General features: G+C 34.1%; 1 protein-coding gene and 1 long non-coding RNA gene across 2 annotated transcripts; both read right to left on the bottom strand.

The window, feature by feature from the left end:
- Positions 1–383: 383 nt before the first annotated feature.
- On the bottom strand, positions 384–2,715 carry LOC124843090 (F-box/kelch-repeat protein At1g67480-like). The gene is made up of 2 exons (XM_047319731.2): positions 2,025–2,715; positions 384–1,336 (listed from the first exon to the last, which is right to left on the bottom strand). The coding sequence occupies exons 1-2, from the start codon at positions 2,561–2,563 to the stop codon at positions 709–711; spliced, it is 1,167 nt and encodes a 388-aa protein (XP_047175687.1). The 5' UTR covers positions 2,564–2,715; the 3' UTR covers positions 384–708.
- Positions 2,716–3,009: 294 nt separating this feature from the next.
- Positions 3,010–4,194, bottom strand: LOC124843100 (uncharacterized). Its single transcript, XR_015783439.1, has 3 exons — positions 4,090–4,194; positions 3,846–4,011; positions 3,010–3,080 (listed from the first exon to the last, which is right to left on the bottom strand). It is a non-coding gene; the product is annotated as an uncharacterized LOC124843100 (long non-coding RNA).
- Between the last annotated feature and the right edge of the window lie 17,923 nt (positions 4,195–22,117).

Consider the following 22,117-nt stretch of genomic DNA (forward strand, 5'->3'; position numbering starts at 1 on the left):
AGCCATTGTTCTCAAACTGACTTTTGACATCGAAGAATCTTTCACAGGTCTCTCATCCGCGCATAGAAAAGAAAATCGAGAAGGTAAGACGAAAAGTCGGACATACGAAATACGAGCAGAAGAGGACGTGGAAGCATTGGACAACTCAGCCCCTCACAACCGAAACATAAACAATACTACTTTTATAATAATCCACCTTCATCTTCAGAAAGAAAATCACATCCGTTAAATTTTCTTAACTTAGTCATTTGGTTTCTTCTTTTTGTCTGCTATTACATGGCCTTTATTCGCACATAGTTGAATTTAAACAACCACTGTTCGTGCAAATGCCTGCAACATAAAATATGAACATGTGCGCCCCACTACAAAGATTGAGACACAAGTCCAACAAATGCATAAACATTTAAGTAGCTCTCAATATCTCATACCATTACTTTCCAATTACAAAAGGACATACAACAGAAAAGAAAAAAAAAAAGAAAATTGCTCGCCATAATTTCATAATTTATTTAAACTAGCTCTGCTCAAAGTTGATGGCAACTTCTTGAGTGAAATTGTGGAAATGGTCCAAGCACAAATCAGAGATATGGCAATCCATGATAAAACTACCAGGAACGAGCAAAAACAGAAAATTAACATCTAATCCTATTAAAATAGCAAGGGTTCAAATCTCTCTCAAAGTCTCTAAACTCAGAAGCAGACAAACTTTCATGCCCTAATAGTTACACTGCATAAGCACAAGCCAGATGGTCTTATATCAGAAGTCTGCCATTCAGATCCTGGTGCTGCACTTGGATCATACAACAAAGTCCTATATGAAGGCTCCTCCTCCAGTGAGAATAGCAATAACTTATCGTCCAATATCCCAAACCGAAAACCAATGCTTGAACTCCCTGTCAAAGGGACTGGTACCATTTTCCATGAATTGTCCTCTGGATTGAATATTGCCAACTTACGCTGGTTTTTCCACTCCGTACAGAACAACTTCTTTCCCAGCACTGCATGAGCAGTGACCATCACACACCCATTTTTCATCTCACACCAGCCATGCTTCTCTGGGCTGTACACATCAACAAACTTGGAATTTCCAATTGTAAAGCTTGACCTTCCACCCATGACATAGAGCTTCCCTTCAAATCCACAGGCAAAGCAACCCCATCTTGGGCGACGGAGGCTTTCTATTGGCGTCCACTTGTTGGTATCCGGATCATACACCTCTGCACTGGAGAGGCTATCACCGTTTGCGCCGTAGCCTCCAACAGCATAAACTAAGCCATTCACTTCAGCACAAGCAAAGTCATACCGAGCCACATTCATATTTGACAATCTGCTCCAGCTGCAATTGCAATTACATAGTTTAACAATAGCACTGTGCTCATAGAACATGTAGCCAAATAAAGATGCATCACATGGACAAAATGATGCATCTTTATCAATTATAAAAGTTAGAGGCTGATATATTGTCAAGCAAATCTCATGTTTCAACGTTGCAATGATTTTTTTAATCTTGAAATCCATTTTAAGTCCTAACATAACTGGGAAACTAAAATCATACAATACAACAAGTCATTTTCTGTCAAGCCATTCCAAACTTTCCTAGTTTATATTTCCTTCCTACTTTATAGTGTTTTCAGTGAAACAGTTGTCACAGATAAAACATACTTGTTACAATAGCTAAAATCTTGTATCAGAAAGACTTCTAAGCATACACAAACAGTCCCTTCAGTTCTAATATCTAAAATCAACACAACACCAGAAATGGATATATTATAATGAACCATAAAGAACTGGCAGTAGGATTATTTTCACCCCGTATAAAGGATTACAGGGTCGAAAAAACAATATAACAGGTTTAAATCTCTCACCAAATCACAAATACCCAAAGGTTTCCCGTGCGAGAGTCTCATAAGTACACCAGACAACTAAGTTAAGTGCCATTTATTAACTCAATTCTGAAGGAGGAATTATAAAATGAAATGTAATAAGTACCAATGTAAAGGTAAGTTTACAGCAGAAAAGCATACCTGTTGAGGCAAGAATCATATTGATAAACCTCTTCTGAGACAGATGCAGTTCCGTCAACTGATGAACAACCAGCCATAACAAGGAGCTTTCCATTGAGAACCACCACTCCAAAGCCAGCCTTTGCTGGACCAGGCATTGATGGAAGAGATCGGCGATTATGTCCCAGACAATCCATGACCTCCCAATGGCTCCCTTTTCCTTTGCTACCAGCTGTTAAGATATAGAGCCATTCCTCGTCCATCCCAGCCAATTTTCGGACAGTTATAAATTCTTTGCTTTGAATAAAGCCTCTCCATCTCTTATTTACACCGCCCATGGATGGGAAGTTAGAACGAGGCACAAGTGCAAGGCAGTGCTTTGAAACATCATCAGGCAGCCCAGGTAGAATGGGGCTACTACAATCTTCATCATCATCTACAGCCTCAGACCTCACACAACGATTGCTTTTTGTAGGGGTTGGTTTATCATGGTTGGCCAAATTGGGAAAACACATATTTGGGTCTGTATATCTCTTCTTTTCAGCCACAAAACCAGGCATTTTTCAAATTAGCAAACACAGATATGACGTACCACAAAGACGTAGAGAAATTTTGTTGGCGACCAATCAACCAAACAGTGTGAAAATGTCTTAATGAATACAACTAACTAAAGGAATTCATAATACCCTTCACCAATTGGGATTCTACAAGACCATGGCATAAAAGATGTTGCACAACGAACCACGTGAGCAGAATATGAAGACGACTTTCTGTGCTTTATCCAATCTGACTGTAGTTCCATAACAGAAGTTATGCTCCTACAGTAATCCTTCTTACTTGTGTTCTGCCAATTATATCTTAAGCTTCCAAATCCGTATTTACCCTCACACATTTCCCAAGTATCTACAAATTAAGGCAAGGAGTTGTAATATTTCAAAGCTAAAAATTGAAATTAACCAATAATACTCATTAAAAAAAAAACTGTAAAGCCATACGAGAATAGGCCATAGAACTCGCAAGCCTTAGCCACCAGTGACTTCCATTCCCTTTAAGTCCATATCAGCTGAAAGAATGAAACTGAGTAGAGGGAAAAGTAGCAGAAGATTAAGAAAACTTCAAGTATTTAATTGAGAAAAGGAAACTCAAATTGAAAAATATTCAATTTGCAGGGTAAACAAAAGACAAATAAGTGTTCCTTTTACAGATATTACTCGAACAAGAAAGCATAAAAAATGTTTGCAAACACCGCAATCTAGAAGTATAGACAGGAATTAACCTTTAACAAAAGTACACCTTTCCGTGTACCTAGAAAGTCCATAAGTTTGATCTCGGAACAAAAGTAAGTTTTTAACAAGAAAAATAATCTTTTGACCTTATTGAATTAAACGTTGGGCCAGATGAAATCATAATCAAATAAAACAACTCAATTGAAAACTACGAAGAGTCAACTGTACTCTTGCACGAAAACCCGGAGCAACATTAGCCAATGGATGCGTTGATAAAAAGAAATGAAGCTAACAAGAGTTCCAAAAACAGCATAAAAAACGAAAAACACATCCCTTCACTGCAAGGGATTCATTTTGATTTTATTGGTACGAAACCACAGGTATCCTCCATGGATCACGAGGAGACAATTTTGTTTGAGTCAAACAGGATTAGGACCACTATAGACAATAAAACACTTAAATACAATTGCACATTCAGAGGTTGAATCCAAAGATTATGAATTTGAGATTGGTAGTAAACATAAAGAGTCCCTAATAAATTTGCAAGTATCCATAAAACTCAGCTGTTGAGAACAAATATATCAATGAGAAACAAGAAGATAAATGGCATCCAAACCAAATCTGAGGTTTCAGAGACACGAATACACGTTTTCAGCATTGTCCTTGGGTTCTGAAGAGAGTACACACAATTCTAAAACCGGAATCCTAAGTAGCTACAGTAACGCAAGAGACAAATAATTAGAGTGCGTATGGAAATCGATTAGAAACGACACTTGGTAGATCTGTAGCAAGAAAAAAACAGAAATTGTAATAATAACAAAAGCAAACTGAAAAACGAAAAAGAAAGAAGAGGAACTTACAAGAATTATAATGAGCTTGAAAGGGAAAAGGGAGTGAAGGGCAGTTTGTGTTGGAAAGGAGAGGAAGAAGATAGGAGTGGCGACAGAATATGAAGCAAAGAGGACTTTATAGGATTTTTTTACTTACCAAAACGGTCTGACACAAGATATTTGGATAATGCTGACACATTTCACCACGTCAGGAAGAACAAGTTTATCTTGACAAAGTAAACACTGAACAAAACTTACACAAGATAGTATCTGCATACTTTATGTTCTTTCTTAATTTAAATTTAGAGTTTTATATTTAAAATGTGCATTATATTTAAAAAATATAAAATTTTTAAATCAACTATATGTATAATCCTGTATATAAGTTTTTTTTTACGTCTACTCGTCTACCTTCCTAAAATTAGGAATTGTATAATATATAATATTATATATTATAATATATAATATATAATAATATATTAATAATATTATTATATATTATATATTATATATTATAATATTATATATATAATAATATTATAATATATAATATAAAATATGTGTATTTATTCTAATAAAATATATGATAAATATTAATAATTTGATTATATGATATAGTAACATGATAAGTATACTTTTATATCATATATAATAAAAGAAATATATATGATTAATCTTGTTAAATGGTATATTACTACTATTTTATCATACATATAGTAAGTTTTTATTATTTATTAATATTCTTTAATATTCTCTATTTTATAATAGATTTTATAGATTATAAACTCTAAAAATAAACATGATATTTTTTTCATCAATCATAATACTTTTTTATTAATTTGAGTATTGAAGAAACTTTTATGAGTAAATCTTTTTCGTCAAAGTTATTAAATTATTAGAGTCATTATTTCGACCCTGCCACATGTCTTGTACACTATTCGCCAAATCCTACTAAGAACGTTTGGCACTCACTGTGGGTTTGTGAAACTCGTCCCATGTCCCTATAAGATTTCTATATCTATTATTGTTTTCGTATACAAAATCATATATTACATACAACATTACACAGTACATATTTTATTCATTTATAAATCCCTACCAATAAGGTATAAGTATAAATCCTTACTAACTAAGGTAGAATACCTAAGACCTTTTATTAAGGGATCACATATCTATTGTTAGTTTGAGGATCCATATCATTCATGAAGACAAATCCAGGTATGCTTCCGTATTAAATTTTACCATGAATATGTGTATGGGTTTGTTAAGGATAAAATATAAGTTTTGGATTATTTGATAGCATTATCTTCAAATCAGGTCGTAAGCATGCTTCATGGTCAATATGTAATTAGAAGAATCTTTCCAATACCCTCTATCACTTATGTGCTAAGACTAATTCTCTAAAATGATTAAATTTACTTCTTTTGTATGCTTGACCATGAAGCAATAATAGAATTGTATCCATTACTCTTCTTTGTGCCCCGAGATTTGAGGAATGTTATTTTGACACTTCATATCTTTTCTACATCAATATTTTATTATGATAAAATTCATTTATTGAATATTTATAGAGAATTTATGTCAAGTCGATCTCAATGGTAATCACGCTAAAGAAAAACAAACACCGCTAGCCACAACTTAGCTCTCGTGGAGTGTCTCAAATTTTATACTTATACTATGGATGACATGTTATCATGGTCATTTAGACACTTGCACCCTTTTGAAGCTAATGGAAGTATATCAGGGATTGATTTCATGTATGAAAATCCATGTGGGGCTCAATACAAAATCAAGTTGACTTGTAGGGCACTTTGAATTCAAGATACATTTCTACATGCAGCAAGGGCCCTCGGTTTCTTTTGTTTGTCAAAGTCCACCATCAACTTCAAGTCCTATATGCTCCACCAAGCCAACAACATCAATCGTCATTCAAAATTTCAAGAACCATTGTAATAGCCAAGTTGAGCCTCAATGCCAAGGGAAGATAACAAATAATTTATTTTCAGTAGTGTAACAAGGAGGCAACAACTTGGCTCTTTGGAGCCTAATACACCAACTCAAAGACAAAACTTTGATGAAGCTCACAATGATAATAACTTCCAAAATAGTCTCGATTATTATGACCACAAAATTCTATCGATTTATAACAAAAAAAAAAGATATCTAGAAAGCTGGTTTACACATCAATTATGTTAATTAAAATGAGAAATAATATTTTAAATAGAATAGGAGTGTAGCATAGTTGGTTAGAGTTCATTGTTATGGATTGGTGGCCATGTGTTTGAATCTTGCTTTGTGCATCATATATGTTTAATATTTTTATTATGTGAAAGTCTTATGTGTATTAATATTTAGGTTTAATTGCTTGTTTTGTCCCCAGTTTGGTTGAAGTGTATCAAGTTCGTCCACTCTTTTAAAAAAGTTACAAATTCGTTCACACGTGATTTAAAAGTGTCAATTGCATCCTAACATAGAAAAATTTGTATCAATGAAGTCCTCTCCGTTAAATATAGACTAACGGTGTTAACTGATTGATGATTCACGGTATAGGGTTTCCGGGAACAATATGCAAGGAGCGAAAACTGATAAAGACCCAGAAGGATAATCAGAATTGGGAAATTGGGAATCTTGCAAGTTGATATTGGGAATCGTGTAAGTTGAAACTGCAATTCCATGTCACCCAACATTTCATTCACATGTTATTACCAATATTGTCACTCTTTTGTCACGTTTCAATTTTGTACTGCCAAATATCAATCAGTTAACACCGTTAGTCTGTATTTAACGGAGAAGACTTCATTGATGCAAATTTCTCTACGTTAGGATGCAATTGACACTTTTAAACCACGTGTGGACGAACTTGCAACTTTTTTAAAAGAATGGACGAACTTGACACACTTCAACAAAACTGGGAACAAAACAAGCAATTAAACCTAATATTTATAATAATGAAATTAACAGTAGTTTAAGAAAAAATTAAAATAAAATATTATTATTTTGTTTGAAAAAAAATTAAAATAAAATATTATTATTTTGTTTGAAAAAAAATTAAAGTGCAATAGTAATTAATTATAGATCTTAAGTAAGGTGCATCATGATTATATTATATATATTTAGAAAAGAAAAAATATGGTAACTTATTCTTTTTTTGGTAATATATATATATATATATATATATATATTATTGGATTTAATTTATTTTCCGTTCATATCTGTTTATATATTTATATTCTATTTTTATATTTATATTCCATTTTTATATTGTTTTAAACATCTATATATATAAATTGTACTCTCTCCTTATCATTGAATAAAATATACATTTTTCATTCTTTCTTTTCTCATAGCATGGTATTAGAGGAAAATTAATTCTTGATCATGTTCTTCCACAACAAATTTTGTTACTGCCAAGATCTTTATCTTCTACCTTTCGTTCTTGGCTTTCCTACAATTTATTCTCTTTCTATGGCTCCTCCCTCTGTTACTTTCGCATCGTTATGTTTCATGTTTTGACTTTGCTTTCTAGGGTTTTCAATGAGACACAATTGGGTGATTTAATCACTCGTAGCCCTGGATTGATTTTTGAGGAATCTGGAGGAGTTTCCAAAGATTTGGGTTGTGAAATTTTGTCCAATTTGAGGTTGTGAAATTCAATGGCTTCTGCAGTTGTTCCTTCTTCTAATAATTCTCTGGCACAATCACATTCCTCAACTTTGGAACTTTCTCAAGAGAAAATTCATGGTCTATTGACACTTCTTCCTCAATCTAATCTCACAGTCACACATTGTACCGGTATAGTGAGTTCTCATAATGTTTGAAATTGGTTTTATCCAAATGAAGTGTATGATTTCTACCCACTTTGCATCTCTTTTTTTGAAACGCATGCATAGAGAAAGTAGGTGATGAGGATGATTGGGTCGAGAGCGTGAAGTGGAACTTTGGAGGGACCAAGAGTCATAAACACATGCCAAGGCATCTCAGGATTGAGGGAATAGACCATGATGCAAAATTAAAGGTTCCACCACCTTAGTAAAGACAAACCCAATATTTAAAATGTTTGAGCTTCCTTCCTTTGAATCATTTTTGAATGAAAGTGACCCGACCAATCTTTCTAAACTAATCCATCTCTCTGCAAAATCTTCCACCCACACTTCACTTACACTTTTAAGGTTTTAAGTAAACTGTTATCACAACCAAATGCTAAGAAAGATCCACATCGTATCCTATCGTGTAACATCTTTCAACCAAACATTACAGTGAGGAACAGAATCGTAAAGAGTAGGGAGAGAAGACTGGTCAAGATATGCTTCATTCCATTTCCACTCACAAAACTCTTTTAACTTTGTTTCCCATAAAAGGCTTGCCAATTCAACGATCACAATCAAAGGCCTCGCCATAACCTTCAACCATGAAGACCCTTCACCCTTTAGACTCAACACCACCAATTCACGCTTTTTCAGGAAGAAAAAGGGCACCAAAATCCTCGAACCCTTTTCTTCTAACTCGTCCAAAGTCAAAATTTTGTGGGATCTTTCAAACGCCAGGTACGAATCCGGTCCTGAACCCGTTCAAGGCTTTCACATTGTGATCATCATTGACTCAAAAATTACCCTGGTTCTCGATGACACCACGTGCTTCAACTTCGTGCTTCCAACGACACAAGGACCCACATCTCACCTCGTGCTTCAAATTCTTCCACGAACCCGAACATGCACCCTCGTGCTTCTAACCCGATGTTCTTCACTCATAAACCCTCGCGCTTCGAATCGAATCAAAGAAAATAACGCTTTATTTTTTTCTCACACGAACACGAACCCTAATAATACGGAGCCCCGATTTTTTTTTCCCAAATCTCATTTGCATTTCTGAATTGCAGGGGGCTGCACTTAAATATTTACATTTTCCCCACTTTACCCTTCCCTAAATCTGATTCAACATTTGTGCAATCCAAATTTTTAAACAAAATTCATTTTTAATGCCACGTGAGATTAATGAATACACTTTTAATGCCACGTAATCCAAACTTAAACGACCGTTTGTCCAATTTGACAACAGGCCTCTAATTGCTTCAATTTTACAAAAAAAAAAGACTTAATTGAAACACCGAAAAAAAGAGGAACCTATTTGAGATTCTGAACTAAAATAGGGACCTACCGAGACATTAAACCTTTTTTTATTTAAGAATGTAAGATTATGGTTTTAATATGAATTGGGTTGGTTATAGTAATATTATATATATTATTTATAATATAATTTTACAATTATATACAATTATAATATATAAATGAATAATTGTCTATTGTAGTGTTTAAAGACTTATAAATTTGGATTTCTGCAATGATATTATAATTTTACGACCCAACAAGGCCCATTCGATATTATTGTCCTAAATTGGCTAAATAATATTAATAGAAGTTTTACATTATAGTTATGTAATGTAGTGCTCATTTCCTACTTATAATAATGGAGTTTTGTGTTTTATTGAATGTATATTTTACATTTTGTCTCAGGTAAGATTTGATTTAGAATGATAGGGTTCGGTTCTTAGGAAAGGTTTTAACTAGTAATTGAAGATGCACAAGTGATAATTGATTTTCAAATGCATTATATGAAGAGGTATAATTTTCAAAATTCTCTACTAAAAGGTAGGAGAAAAAAAATAAACTTTTCAATATTTATAGTTTAAGAATGTCTGAACATTTTGGGATTTATGTGGGACAGATAAAATTATTTTTGGTTCGTAAGATATATATTTTTAAGAATTTACGAGTTTATCATGCAAGGATTACATTCAAGTTCTTGAAGAAATCATGCAAATGATGATTGACCTAAAGATGCAAGTGGAGAAAGGGCAACAAAGGCCTAGATAGCACATTAGGAGCCAGAGAAAATGCACAAGAAGAATAAAGAACTACCATAAGAGTTCCTGTCCAATTTTGAGGTTGAAGCTACTCAACGTCAATTTCAAACATTTTTTTTTATGAAGGTAATGAAGTAACCATTTGTTCATCATCTAGTTTCTAAAATTAAGCAGTTCACCATCTCTCAAGACTTGGTAGCCCATTTAAAATATTTTCTTAAAATTTTCCAAAAAATTTATTTCATAATTAAGTTGTTAACATTAATAATTCGTATACAAACATTTTAAAATATTACTATCCAATAACAACTCCGACTCAAAATTATGTTGCTTGATTAATAATTCTAATATATTTTATTTAATGGATGGTATTTTTAAAATAAAATTATTTTATTTTATTTTAATAATTCAGAAAAATATAATTTTAAAGTTATTATTAGGTCAACATATTTTAATAAACCAAAACTTTACAAGACCTTGATTACTTTAAATATAACCTAAAATAGAGATTTTTTTCGTGATTATCTTACAGAATATCGTTTCTAATATTTTCCTTTTGAAGGAACCAGCATTAAGAGCCAGATACCTTGAATTCCATCTACATCAATGCTAATCAATGAGAGTGATGTTGTTATGATGAACAATTGGTGGATATGCACTGTGCCCTATCTTCTTTCTGTGACTTTTTCCCTCTAATTGTTGACATTTGTGGCTTGTAAGACCCTCATTTTTTTTAATTTAAAACTATATAATACTAGTGGTAGGAAATCACCAGTTCGAGATTTTACAGAACCTTTTTTGTCATTTTTTAACAATGAACATCTACTGTTTTTATGGACAAAATTTACTCACTTTCCTCTCTATAAGAGTTTCAGATACATTTAATGAAATGTAATTTGTTAAACGTCACATTTAATTAGATATTGGTTTTATGCTATTTTTATTTCGTACCTCATTAATCTCTCCTAATATATTACACTATTTTAAGATAAAGTATATTTTCAGTTGTTATTCGTGTAAATTAAATTTCAAATCTTGATTTAGAGACCCAAATACTGATAATGTTATTTGGGGTGAGAAATAAATTGGTATATAACATCTACAATTTGTGCAGTGTAGATATCCGACAAACTTGGTCATTATTTTGGATGATAATTCTTACCAATATCATAATGAAAAAAATATAAAATAATAAAGTATATTTGAAAATAATTATAGAAAAATTAGTAATTGGGTTTTACAGAGAATATTTATTTGTTGAAGTTGTTTTCGTCTAACTTACCTCATCTATATTTCTATCATAACGTGATTTTAGTTTATAAAAAATTACACTAATTTCTTCTTCGTTGAAATAATATTACATTTGACCTCCTTCCTATTTCCTGTCCCTAAAAAATTTCTACTGAAATTAATAATATGGTGACACTTGCATCACTTGTTCTATTAGGGATTTTACGTTAACAAAGTTATCATGTGATGTACCCACATCTCTTTAATTGTCTTATCTTCTTCATTTTAACTAAGCTAAAGTCACTAACATGTTTCTCAATCCTAATAACTTGGTTCGGATGAACTATATATAAATAATTTCAGGTATAAAAAACGTTAAACATACATTTTAGGCATAAAGAAAGCATTAAACGAAATTATGGAACTACATAAAAATGCATTACCTTTGGGAAGAAAAAATTTACTTTTACTTTTACTTTTACTTTCTATTCTCTTTTACTTTTACTAATTTACTTTCTATTCTCTTTGGGAAGAAAAAATGAAGCAACAAAACCTTAAATATTTTAAAAGAGAATAAGTAGATTAGTTTTTGTAAAAAAAAAATGGAAAAAAGTTTTTTATTAATAAAAAAGTTATGTAAAGAAACTTTTCAAAGACAAAATTTTGTCTTTTTCTTCCCCACTTTTCCTTACGTCTTTCCCGTGAAAATCTCTTTTCTTCCTCCTTCTCTCTCAATTTATATATTTCAAGTTAAAAAGAAGCATTAAAAAAAATTGTTTTATTATAAAAGCTTATATTTTAAACTTTTATTGTAAATTAAATTTTTAACCATAAAAATTCAGATATTAGCATAAACCAAATAACTTCAACAAATATGAATCGGTTTAGATTCATTTATGTTATAATTTGAAATAAGAGATGAGATTGGGTTGAAAATGTGAATTAATTTTTTATTTTAGTTCATACTGTATTTGATTTGTCCTTAAAAATTTAGTTGAGGTAGACCGATCCATATAACATATGTATTAATATGTCAGATTCATCCAGCATAAAATATAGTTTACGGATGTCACACAAAATTTAAAAAAGTTGAAAAATAATAAATTTGAAAGTAGATAAAGAAATATATATTAAAAGTAAAATATGAAACACAATTTGTAAGTATATAAATCAATAAAATAGTAATTAAAAAATTTTAATTCTATTTAACACACAAATATTATGCACAACAATAAAAGATTAAAATAATAAATACTTATGCAAAATGCGAGGTAGGCATGTAGGTATTCTTTAGCCCGTGGTGTAGACTGCAAATTATATAGTGCAAACCTTTCACATTTCACATTCCTAGATATTCAGTCTCTCTCACATTCTTTTATCGTGGGTTATTATATATTTAATATTCAGAATGATATGGTATTATGTAGATAAATGATTAAAAAGCACACAAAAGACATTGGTTATATTAAATACAGATATTAATTAGATTGATTAGAAAAATATAATCAGTTTATTTTAGTACAAACTGAACACAGAAATCAAACCGACACAGCTGAAGTAGTCAGTCTGAAGAGGTTTGATTGATTATTAAATTCGAAGAATTTATTCAAACCAATAGGGTAATTTATTTGATATGATAATGACAGTTATCTTGATAAATCCTTAAACCCAACTGCACGCAACAACCATTTCTTCTGTCGGCAATTTGGCCTAAAAGGAATATCTTATATATCACTCTATTAAGTAAAATAACCAGCATTGTACAAGTGTTAGGGTTGTCCCCTGACCGAGTGATAAGAATGACTAAGTAATTGTTAACAAAAGAAATTAAAAAAATTTCATAAAAATCACATAAATATGTAGTTATAATACTTACAATTGGTTAAAAAATACAAGTTCTAAGAATTAAATAATATTTAAGATTCAAATATAATATAATAAATGATTAAAACTTATAAAATACATCTCTAACTGAGAACAAACTCACACAATCCTATACTCTTCAGCTAAAATTCCTACAAATCATACTACTTTTAACAAGAACACTTTGTTGACTAAATAATAGGATAAAAATTAGTTAAATGCTAAATAAAAACCTGAAATAACTTGTTTTAAAATTAGTTTGCTAATTATTAATTTTGATGGATGCCAAACAAGAAAGGCACGTGACTTTTTGGATTGGTATTCCACCTCAGCCAAACGTGTTTACCTAATTCCACCCTTTGGAATGAGAACTTGACTCCAAATTAAGAAGTGAACAACACGGTGTGATGACACGGATACATCTAACTTCATCCCTGCATCTTTTTAACTACAAAGATATCTATCAAGCAAAACCAAAAAATTAATAATTTTATGGTGAAAAAATTATTTGGAACAAATTTTATATTCTCCAATAAAAGTCTTCTACGTATACATAAGACAAAAAAAAATTATCACCGTGCTTGAAAGATTATCGATCAAACAAATTTTATATTCTCCAATAAAAGTTTTCTACATATATACATATACATATATTCTTCATTAAATATGTATCATTATCTCTTACACTCTTCAGATTATCGATCGATCAACTTTATATGTCATAGAGGTGTTTTTCAGGAAAAACTGAACGTTGAAGTAAGTGATCGAATATGGTCGGTATATATTTAATGTCATAAATAATTCATATATATACATTCTTTATTGGTTGACCTGTATTTATGATTGCTTTACCGGCATAAATGTATGACGACTTTGTGAAATTCTAATATCTTTAAAATAAATATTTAAAAGACTTACAAAGTTCATATTATTGGCATAGTATTCTTAAATATAGTACATTCAATGAAATTTTTTTAAAATATGTAAAACTATATATTTAGATAATTCGTCTATATGTTTTACTCTGATTTTGGTTATTAACATTATTTGCGCACGTGTCAAAGCACATAACACACAAATAGCATAAGGGTGAGTTAAATAAAAGTAATTTTTATACAATAATAAATAAATAATTCAAAACATTTCAGGATTCATCTCATTAATTTAATATTATCCTTATTTAATTAGACAATTTAAAAAAGTCTTTCAAAACTTTATAGGTTTAATCATTTCGGACATTCCTATTTTTGTAGGATCGTTTCAAATAAGTCTTTCTATTGTAAATGCTCTTGATTAGGTCTCTTATTGTGAAAAATTGAATCAATTTAGATCTCGCTGTTAGTTTCGTACTAACACCTTTAAAGGAGGTGACACGTGTCAGTTCGTGGTTTCTTTAAAATTTTTAATTATATTTTTATTTATTTTTAATTTTTTTTAAAATAACAAAAAATGTCACGTGTCAAACTGATGTTGTGTCACGTGACAATGACCGTGTGACATGGCACTGATAGTGCCACTTGTAAGGACCGCACGTTTTTAAAAGAAAGAAGTGGGGGTAGGGCAGTCACTCATTGTTTGCATTATAGAAGCGCAATCAGTGCTAGGAAGCACCAACCGCCCCATAGAAAGAAGTGGGATTTTATTTTATTTGGCAAATGGGGAACAACACACGTTCGGGCCCTTACTTTCATTTTTGGCACCATTCAAAAAGCATTGCACATAGGAGATAAAAGGGGGTATGGGTTCTGCACTTGGAGAATGAAATTCTTGCTGCCAAATCCGTGGGAGTGAAAAGCAAGATCTGGGAGAGGTGAAGTGGAGATCTTCTGGAGCTGCAAGGAGGCCTTGGTAGTGCAAGTCTTGGGGGAGATAGATTCAATAGTTGCTAAGGAAGTCTTCAAGAGGTAAGGGGAGCTAGATCCTTTTCTCTGAATTGTATGAACTATGCGTGTACTGAAATCCATAATATACTGTCGTTAATGAACAAATTTTGTATTTAGAGTGATTTTGTTGTATACGAATCTGTATGCGTGGTTGTAGAATTGTGTTGTTGTATGCAAATCTGGGAAGAATGGAATGAAAAATGGGGTTTCTGGGAAATCTGGAAATCTGCTGCGTTTCTGCAGAATTCTGCAGAACGAGCGTACGTCAATTGTGCTCGACCAATAGTGGTCGGCCAAAATAGAACGAGCGTTCGCCCGTATAGTGTTCGGCCTTAAATTTAATATTCTTAGGTGAGAGCCTTGCACGTTCGGTTTTGGAGTGTATTAGTAAGTGTTCGGTCTTAATATGGATTCTTAGATTTGATTCTTAAACGTTCGTTATTAATTTAGTATCCTAAGATAGCAATCTCGAGCATTCGGGTTTAGTGTAATAGTAGTTGTAGGCGTTCGTCCTTAAATTGGTATTCTCAGAAAGTGATCTTGAGTGTTCGGTATTGGTGTATTAGAAATTGTAGCGTTCGGATTGAACTAGTTTCCAAGGAGTTGATTTAGTACCGAACGGTCAGAATGGATTTAGTAGCGTTCGGTCAGGTTTTGATTTAGTACCGTTCGGTTAAGTGGATTTCGACCTTAGCATCCGGCCTGATAGTGTTGATGATGTTTAATATTCGTCATAGGCAGCGTTCGGTTTTGATGAGGTTTAATATTTGAACGTTCGTCTAAACAGTTAAGTCTAAGTGTTCAATCTTAGTGTTCGTTAAAATAGTGTTCGGTTTAATAACGTTTGGTGTTTTAGTGTCGAGTCTAAGAGATTGATCTTAAACGTTCGTCCAGACAGTATCCGATTTTAGTGAGGTGTTCAGTTTTAGCGTTCGGTCGAATAGTGTTTGAGCCAGTGTAGTGTTCGGTGTTAGCGTTCGCCGAATAATGTTTGATCCGGTGTTCGGTGTTAGCGTTCGGCTGAATAGTGTTTAATCCAGTGTGGTGCTCGGTTTTAGCGTTCGGCCAAATAGTGTTCAATCTAATGTGGTGCTCGGCTTGTAGCGTTCGGCCTTGATCTTTAGCGTCCGTCCAAATAATGTTCGGCCTAGTGTTGGAAAATAGCGTTCGTTCAGTAGCGTTCGTCTAACAGTGTTCAGTGAATTGTGCTCGTCCAAATAGTATCCTACAAATAATGTTGGAGTCTAAGTTTATTTTTCTTGAATTGAATTGATTGTGCAAAAGGTTTGGAATATATATACTGTGATGTAATTTATGTGAGAAGTATGTGAATGTATGAGGTATGTTGGATTTACTGTGATCATATGGTGGTATTTGGTTATTCATGACTTGGGTTAAGTTTCAAAGTAACAATATGATTCATGGACGTAATTCCATGATCCTCAAGGAGAGGATACATGGTGGTGTTTTGGGGTTGTATAGAATGATTACATGGTAGCTCAGTTTTGGGGGTCATCCTGAAACTCCAATGGTCTTTCTTCTCATGTAGAGAGGATTGAACCATGTGGTGAGGAGTAGCAGGAGGTCCTAGTCTTGGGTGCTTCCATATGATCCAAGGTGAGTGATAACGGATTAACCTCGTGACTGTGGCCGGGCGGTAGTGCCCAAAGTTCCACCGGGCGGTAGTGCCCAAGTTTCACAAGGCGGTAGTGCTAGGGCGGTAGTGCCCAAGTTTCATAAAGCCACCACGAGTGCAAGACCCGCCATAGCTCGGTAATCATTCTAGTCCGAACGAGTCGGGGTATAAAGTAACAAGTCTTGTGATGTCATTTTACCATGTGTATCAAAGTAATGGATGGGTATGTATGGTGTGATTGTTGTATGATGGTATGAGTATGTCTGACATAATTATTATATGAGGTTTGATGCATGTTTTATAAATGATTGGTTGCATGTTAGCTCACCCTTGCTTGTTTGTATCGCTTGTGTATGTTTCTTTGGCGATGATCATCCACTTGGATGGGAGCAGGTGATGGGGAGGATACCTTGGAAGTAGCTCTTGATGGAGATGGCAGTGCTGCAGCTTAGATTTGCTAGTTTTTATTTCGTGAACTCGTTTTATTTGGAAGAACATTTTGTGTATCTTAAGTTTTAAATTCTCCGTAATTTCCATGGAGAAATTCTGATACTCTAGTTGTCAATTCCGCACTATTCTGAGGATGACTGTAATCCTTAATAACTCTTGACTGCTTTCCTATATTATGCATGATGATGTCTTTATTATATATGCATGATGTATATAATTGGGATGTCACACCACTTGTCATTGTCAGGCCACGTGTCATTATATTAGTCTCAATTTTGTCCCTGTATTTTTATTGTGTCTTAATTTGATCCCTGTATTTTTATTTTGTCTCAATTTAATCTTAGTTTTAAAAATTAAACAATTTTGTCCCTCTTCAAATTCAAACAAAATTTAAATTGTATATAAATCTTAACAAATATTTTTATTAAAATTGATATTTTTGTTAAATATTTTTAACAAGATTAAGTTTAATTATATTTATATTTACTTAATCATATAAAGGTTAATTATGTTATTTAAATATACCTATAAGGGTTTAAAAAAGAGTGACATAACATGTTGGTGTGAATTTTCGTAGTGAAAGTTTCCATAGAAAATCATGAAAGAAGAAATCACCTTTAAGTATTGTTTTCACCAAAACTTTCTCCAATTTTTTATTTAAAATAAAGTGAAATTTTACATTAATAATTTGTTCAATGAGCTAATTCATTTGGAAAATTCACACCACCATGTTATGTCACTGCTTTTTTAAACCTTATAGGTATATTTAAATAGTATAATTAACATTTATATGGTTAAGTAAATATAAATAATATTAAACTTAATCTTGTTAAAAATATTTAATAAAAATATTTGTTAAAAATTATATACAATTTAAATTTTGTTTGAATTTGAGGAGGGACAAAATTGTTTAATTTTTAAAATTAAGACTAAATTGAGACAACATAAAAATACAGGATCAAATTGAAACACAATAAAAATACAGGGACCAAATTGACACTAATGCAATGACACGTGGCCTAACAATGACACGTGGCACTGACAGTGCCATGTCACACTATCATTGCCACGTGGCACAATATCAGTTTGACACGTGGCATTTTTTTTTTAATTTTATTTTTTAAAAAATTAAAAATAAATAAAAAATAAAAATAAAAATAATTCAAAAATTCAAAAAAACCACGAACTGACATGTGTCACCTCCTTTAACGGTGTTAGTACGAAACTAACGGCGAGGTCTAAATTGATTAAATTTTTCACAATAAGGGACCTAGTCGAGAGCATTTACAATACGAGGACCTATTTGAGATGATCCTACAGAAATAGAGATGTCCGAAATGATTAAACCAACTTTATAAGTAGGGGTTTAGTTTTGAGGTAAACTCACTTTTTACTCACTATTGAATTACTAAAGGCCTATAGAGAAAAATTCTGACTTGAGCGTCGATGTATATTTTGTAGGTCACCCCCCTATACCGATTGGTTACCAGAGCAAGGAGTGGAGAGACGTTCGACACCTAGGACTTTCAGACAGGCGGTTATCTTCGTTCCATTTCAGTAGAACATTTTGGTGCCCACCGTTACGCCGAAGATTTTTTGAAGACACCCTAGTGAGACCATAAGGATGGTAGCACAAGACCCATTGGTACTGATGCAGGAGATGCAAAGGAGGATGGAAGCCATGCAGGCGGAGACGATGACATTGAGGGCCGAGTGTGATGCAATACTTAGGTACCGCGATGCGGGGTAGAGGGACTGCGATGCGAGACAGAGGGCCCACCGAATTAGTAGTCAATGACACCCACTCGGACTCCCATAGTGGAATTTCCTAAAACTGATCAAGAGGGTTCTGATAAGGAGGAGAACAGTTTTAGGATCCCCCTTGTCTGCCCGATCAACGTCGTTCGGGCAAGGGCACTTCACCCTTTTACAGCTGCAATCATGGAGGAGTAAATGCCGGATAGGATGCTCCCAGCTCTTGAAAAATATGATGGATCAGGGGATCCGGAGGAACATCTGAGGTCATTTGCGAATGCCATGGCAATCTATTCACCCAATGAGAGGGTGTGGTGCAGGGTTTTTTCCCTGTCGGTTAAAGGAGAAGCTTTGGCATGATTTCACTCTCATCGTCCCAAAACCATTGAACGTTTTGTGACTTTGAGACACCTGTTTGAGCGGCAGTTTGCCTCTAATAAGACGCAAAATCTTACGTACATGGAGTTGACTAATATCAAACAGGAGAAAGGTGAAGGCCTGAGGGATTTTATGGACTGTTATAATCAGATCGCAAGGCAGGTGAAGGGCGTGGGCAAGAAGTTCATAATGAGCACCTTGTCTACTGCTTTAAGACCCTGTTCTTTTGCGGACAACCTGTTCGCACGACCACCCATGAAAATGGATGAATTGCAAGAAAGGGTAGCTGAGTGCATTTGGATTGAGGAGATGCGAGCTATCCAGAAAAGGCAACACGAGGAGCAGACTTCGTCCTTAGGACAAACTGTTTGATAATTTTTCTCTAAGAAAATTAATTTTATAAAAACGAACCATCTTAACTTATGTTGTGACCGGACACGCTTTCCGCTTAATTTTATTCCGCTGCGCGACTCTACGATATCGGTTGTCCTGATACCGACAAGGTTTCTTTATTGTATTAAAATTAAAATTTTCAAAATTAAGAAACCTTCTTCTAAACATGTTCTTCTATATATCTTATTGGGTCAAATAAAACTAATTAGAGATATGTTTAATGCTTATTGCAGATTGACATTTAACCTAGGAGGAACTCTTGTGAAGCCAACAAAAATAAGTCCTTCTAATAAAGGTGACCCACCAGATTTGAGGACAAATCCATCTCAAAGGGGAGGAGATGATAGACGGGGTCCAAGCCCAATACCAAATAAAGGAACCATTAACCATAGAATGGCCAAATAGATACAGCAAAGTGTTAAGGACACACCTCAAGAATTCAGCACATGTATTAAGTGCATTTTTGGGAGTCTCAACACACCATCTATGCCTTCCTACGTGGCTTGTGATCCACATTTAGTGGCAAGGATCTGCACCGTACCAGGCTAGGAGAATTTAGTATAAATTCACCTTTGATCCTTTTGTAAACTGACTTTTGGAATATAATAGAGAAATTTTGCTGATGCAATTTTCCAGCCACTTTCTCTGTACCGAGAGTCATTCATTTGCTTCTTCACTCACCCCTATAGCTTCTTACCTTGAATGGAAGGTCGTCTAAGTAGTAGCCGCCTCACCTAAGCACTTCATCCATTCCAAATAGCAACCAAATCACATCATTTCCGCTGCTAGCTTCCACTTTACTTCCGCTAATCCAATTCCACGATGGTCTTTATTGATTTCTGCATCTATACGAAGCTATCAGGTTGGTTGAAGTGCGGCAAGCCCCGAAAAAAGTAGAGAAAAGAAGCTGGGGTAGTGCGAAGGGTGAGACCGGCGTAGAGGACCGAGAAGGCTTGCATAAAGGCCCAACCGTTCGGGTGATGTTGGGTAGGCGCCACGTTAAGCTCCCTCAGAACGCCCATTTGAAAGTTTGAAAAGGGCAAGAGGACTTTCAGGTCGCGGAAGAAGGTTGAATATGCATAGAAAAGGTCTAAGGCGCACCCTTCCCGACCGTGCCACGCCCTCTAGTTCAACCGAAAGAGCGCCAGTCTAAAGAAATCTGCATCGTTGGCCGCCTTCATGAAGCTAAGCCTACTAACTAGCTCCTTTAGTGCGCGTTTGGGAATTACGGAGGTAGCATAAAGCTTCACCTCGTGGGGAGCCCAATCGTAGCCAGCGACATTAGGCAGGGCAGCGCCGATATAATGCACATGTATTCCCACCTCCTCGTTTTCACTGTCTTCAAGTAGGCAGGAAGAATTGTCAAAGGCTGGGGATTCGACCTGGTGGACGGCGGGAGGATTTTTCTCATTGCTAGAATCAGATTTGATAGAGGAAGAAGAAGCAGCAACGCCATCAGCATACCCCTCGCCTTCTCTCCCGGAAGACTTAGAAGCAACCGAAGAAGACATAATTTACCTGGAAGACTGAGTTTGAAGCTTTTAAAAGGAGAAGAGACAGGGAAACTATTCGGTAATCCGAGAGCTCGAGGGTAAAAGTGAAAATATGGGATGACCCTACCACTATTTATAGAGGGTGAAGGCGGTTCATCAAACTCATCTAGAGCGTCCAAAGGGAAAAGATCTGACGGTTCAAACGTCGTGACGTTACGTCTTACACCTTTTCCCGCTCTTTTTACAGTCATGACTCTTCAACTTTCGCTCTTCCCGCCATTTTGCAGATACTGAAGGGACGTGACGATTGATGAGTTGTCATAACCCATGAAACAAGAGAATCCAAAACCGATAGGTTAAGACTTCAAAACCCTACGCAATATCTAAGATTTTGCTAGGGCTTGGGGGGCCTATGTTACTATGGGCTTATAGGTGACCGATTGGGTACAGTGACAAACTGGATGGAAAGGACCGAGCGGTTGACGTGCCAGAAAGCATCTCATGACCGCTCGGTTCCGACAACCGTTGAGCAGAGTTAAGGCGCAATTAATGTCACAACGACTACTGTTAAGTGGTTAAGGTTTGCATTAATGATCATTAAGAGTTAAATTAATTGGTCAGATTCCTATAAACTCTATAAATAGGGGTTTAATTTTGAGGTAAACTCACTTTTTACTTACTATTGAATTACTAAAGGCCTACAGAGAAAAATTCTGACTTGAGCATCTGAGTGTATTATGCAGGTCACCCCCATATACCGATCGGTTATTAGAGCAAGGAGTGAGAGACGTTCGACACCCAGGACTTTCAAACAGACGGTTATCCTCGTCCCATCTCAGTATAAACATTTCATATATATGATAGTAGAATTTAGAGAATCATTATACTTAAAATAGCTTAATGCTTATATTATATTAGCCAACATAACTTTACCTTCATTTTAAATCCAACTTAGATACATCATCGTACATGTTATTTAACACATATATAATCTTAATAATATTAATGTCGAATCATCCACGTATTTCTTTATAAATCACTCTTTTTCTTTTTTTATTAAACATTGAATCAACCACCTATGGTTTCTTTCAAAATTTATCCTTATCCTCAATGAGTC

The sequence above is a fragment of the Vigna umbellata genome, chromosome 1, assembly GCF_029865625.1.
Source record: "Vigna umbellata cultivar VRB3 chromosome 1, Vumbellata_1.0, whole genome shotgun sequence".
Taxonomy (NCBI): domain Eukaryota; kingdom Viridiplantae; phylum Streptophyta; class Magnoliopsida; order Fabales; family Fabaceae; genus Vigna; species Vigna umbellata.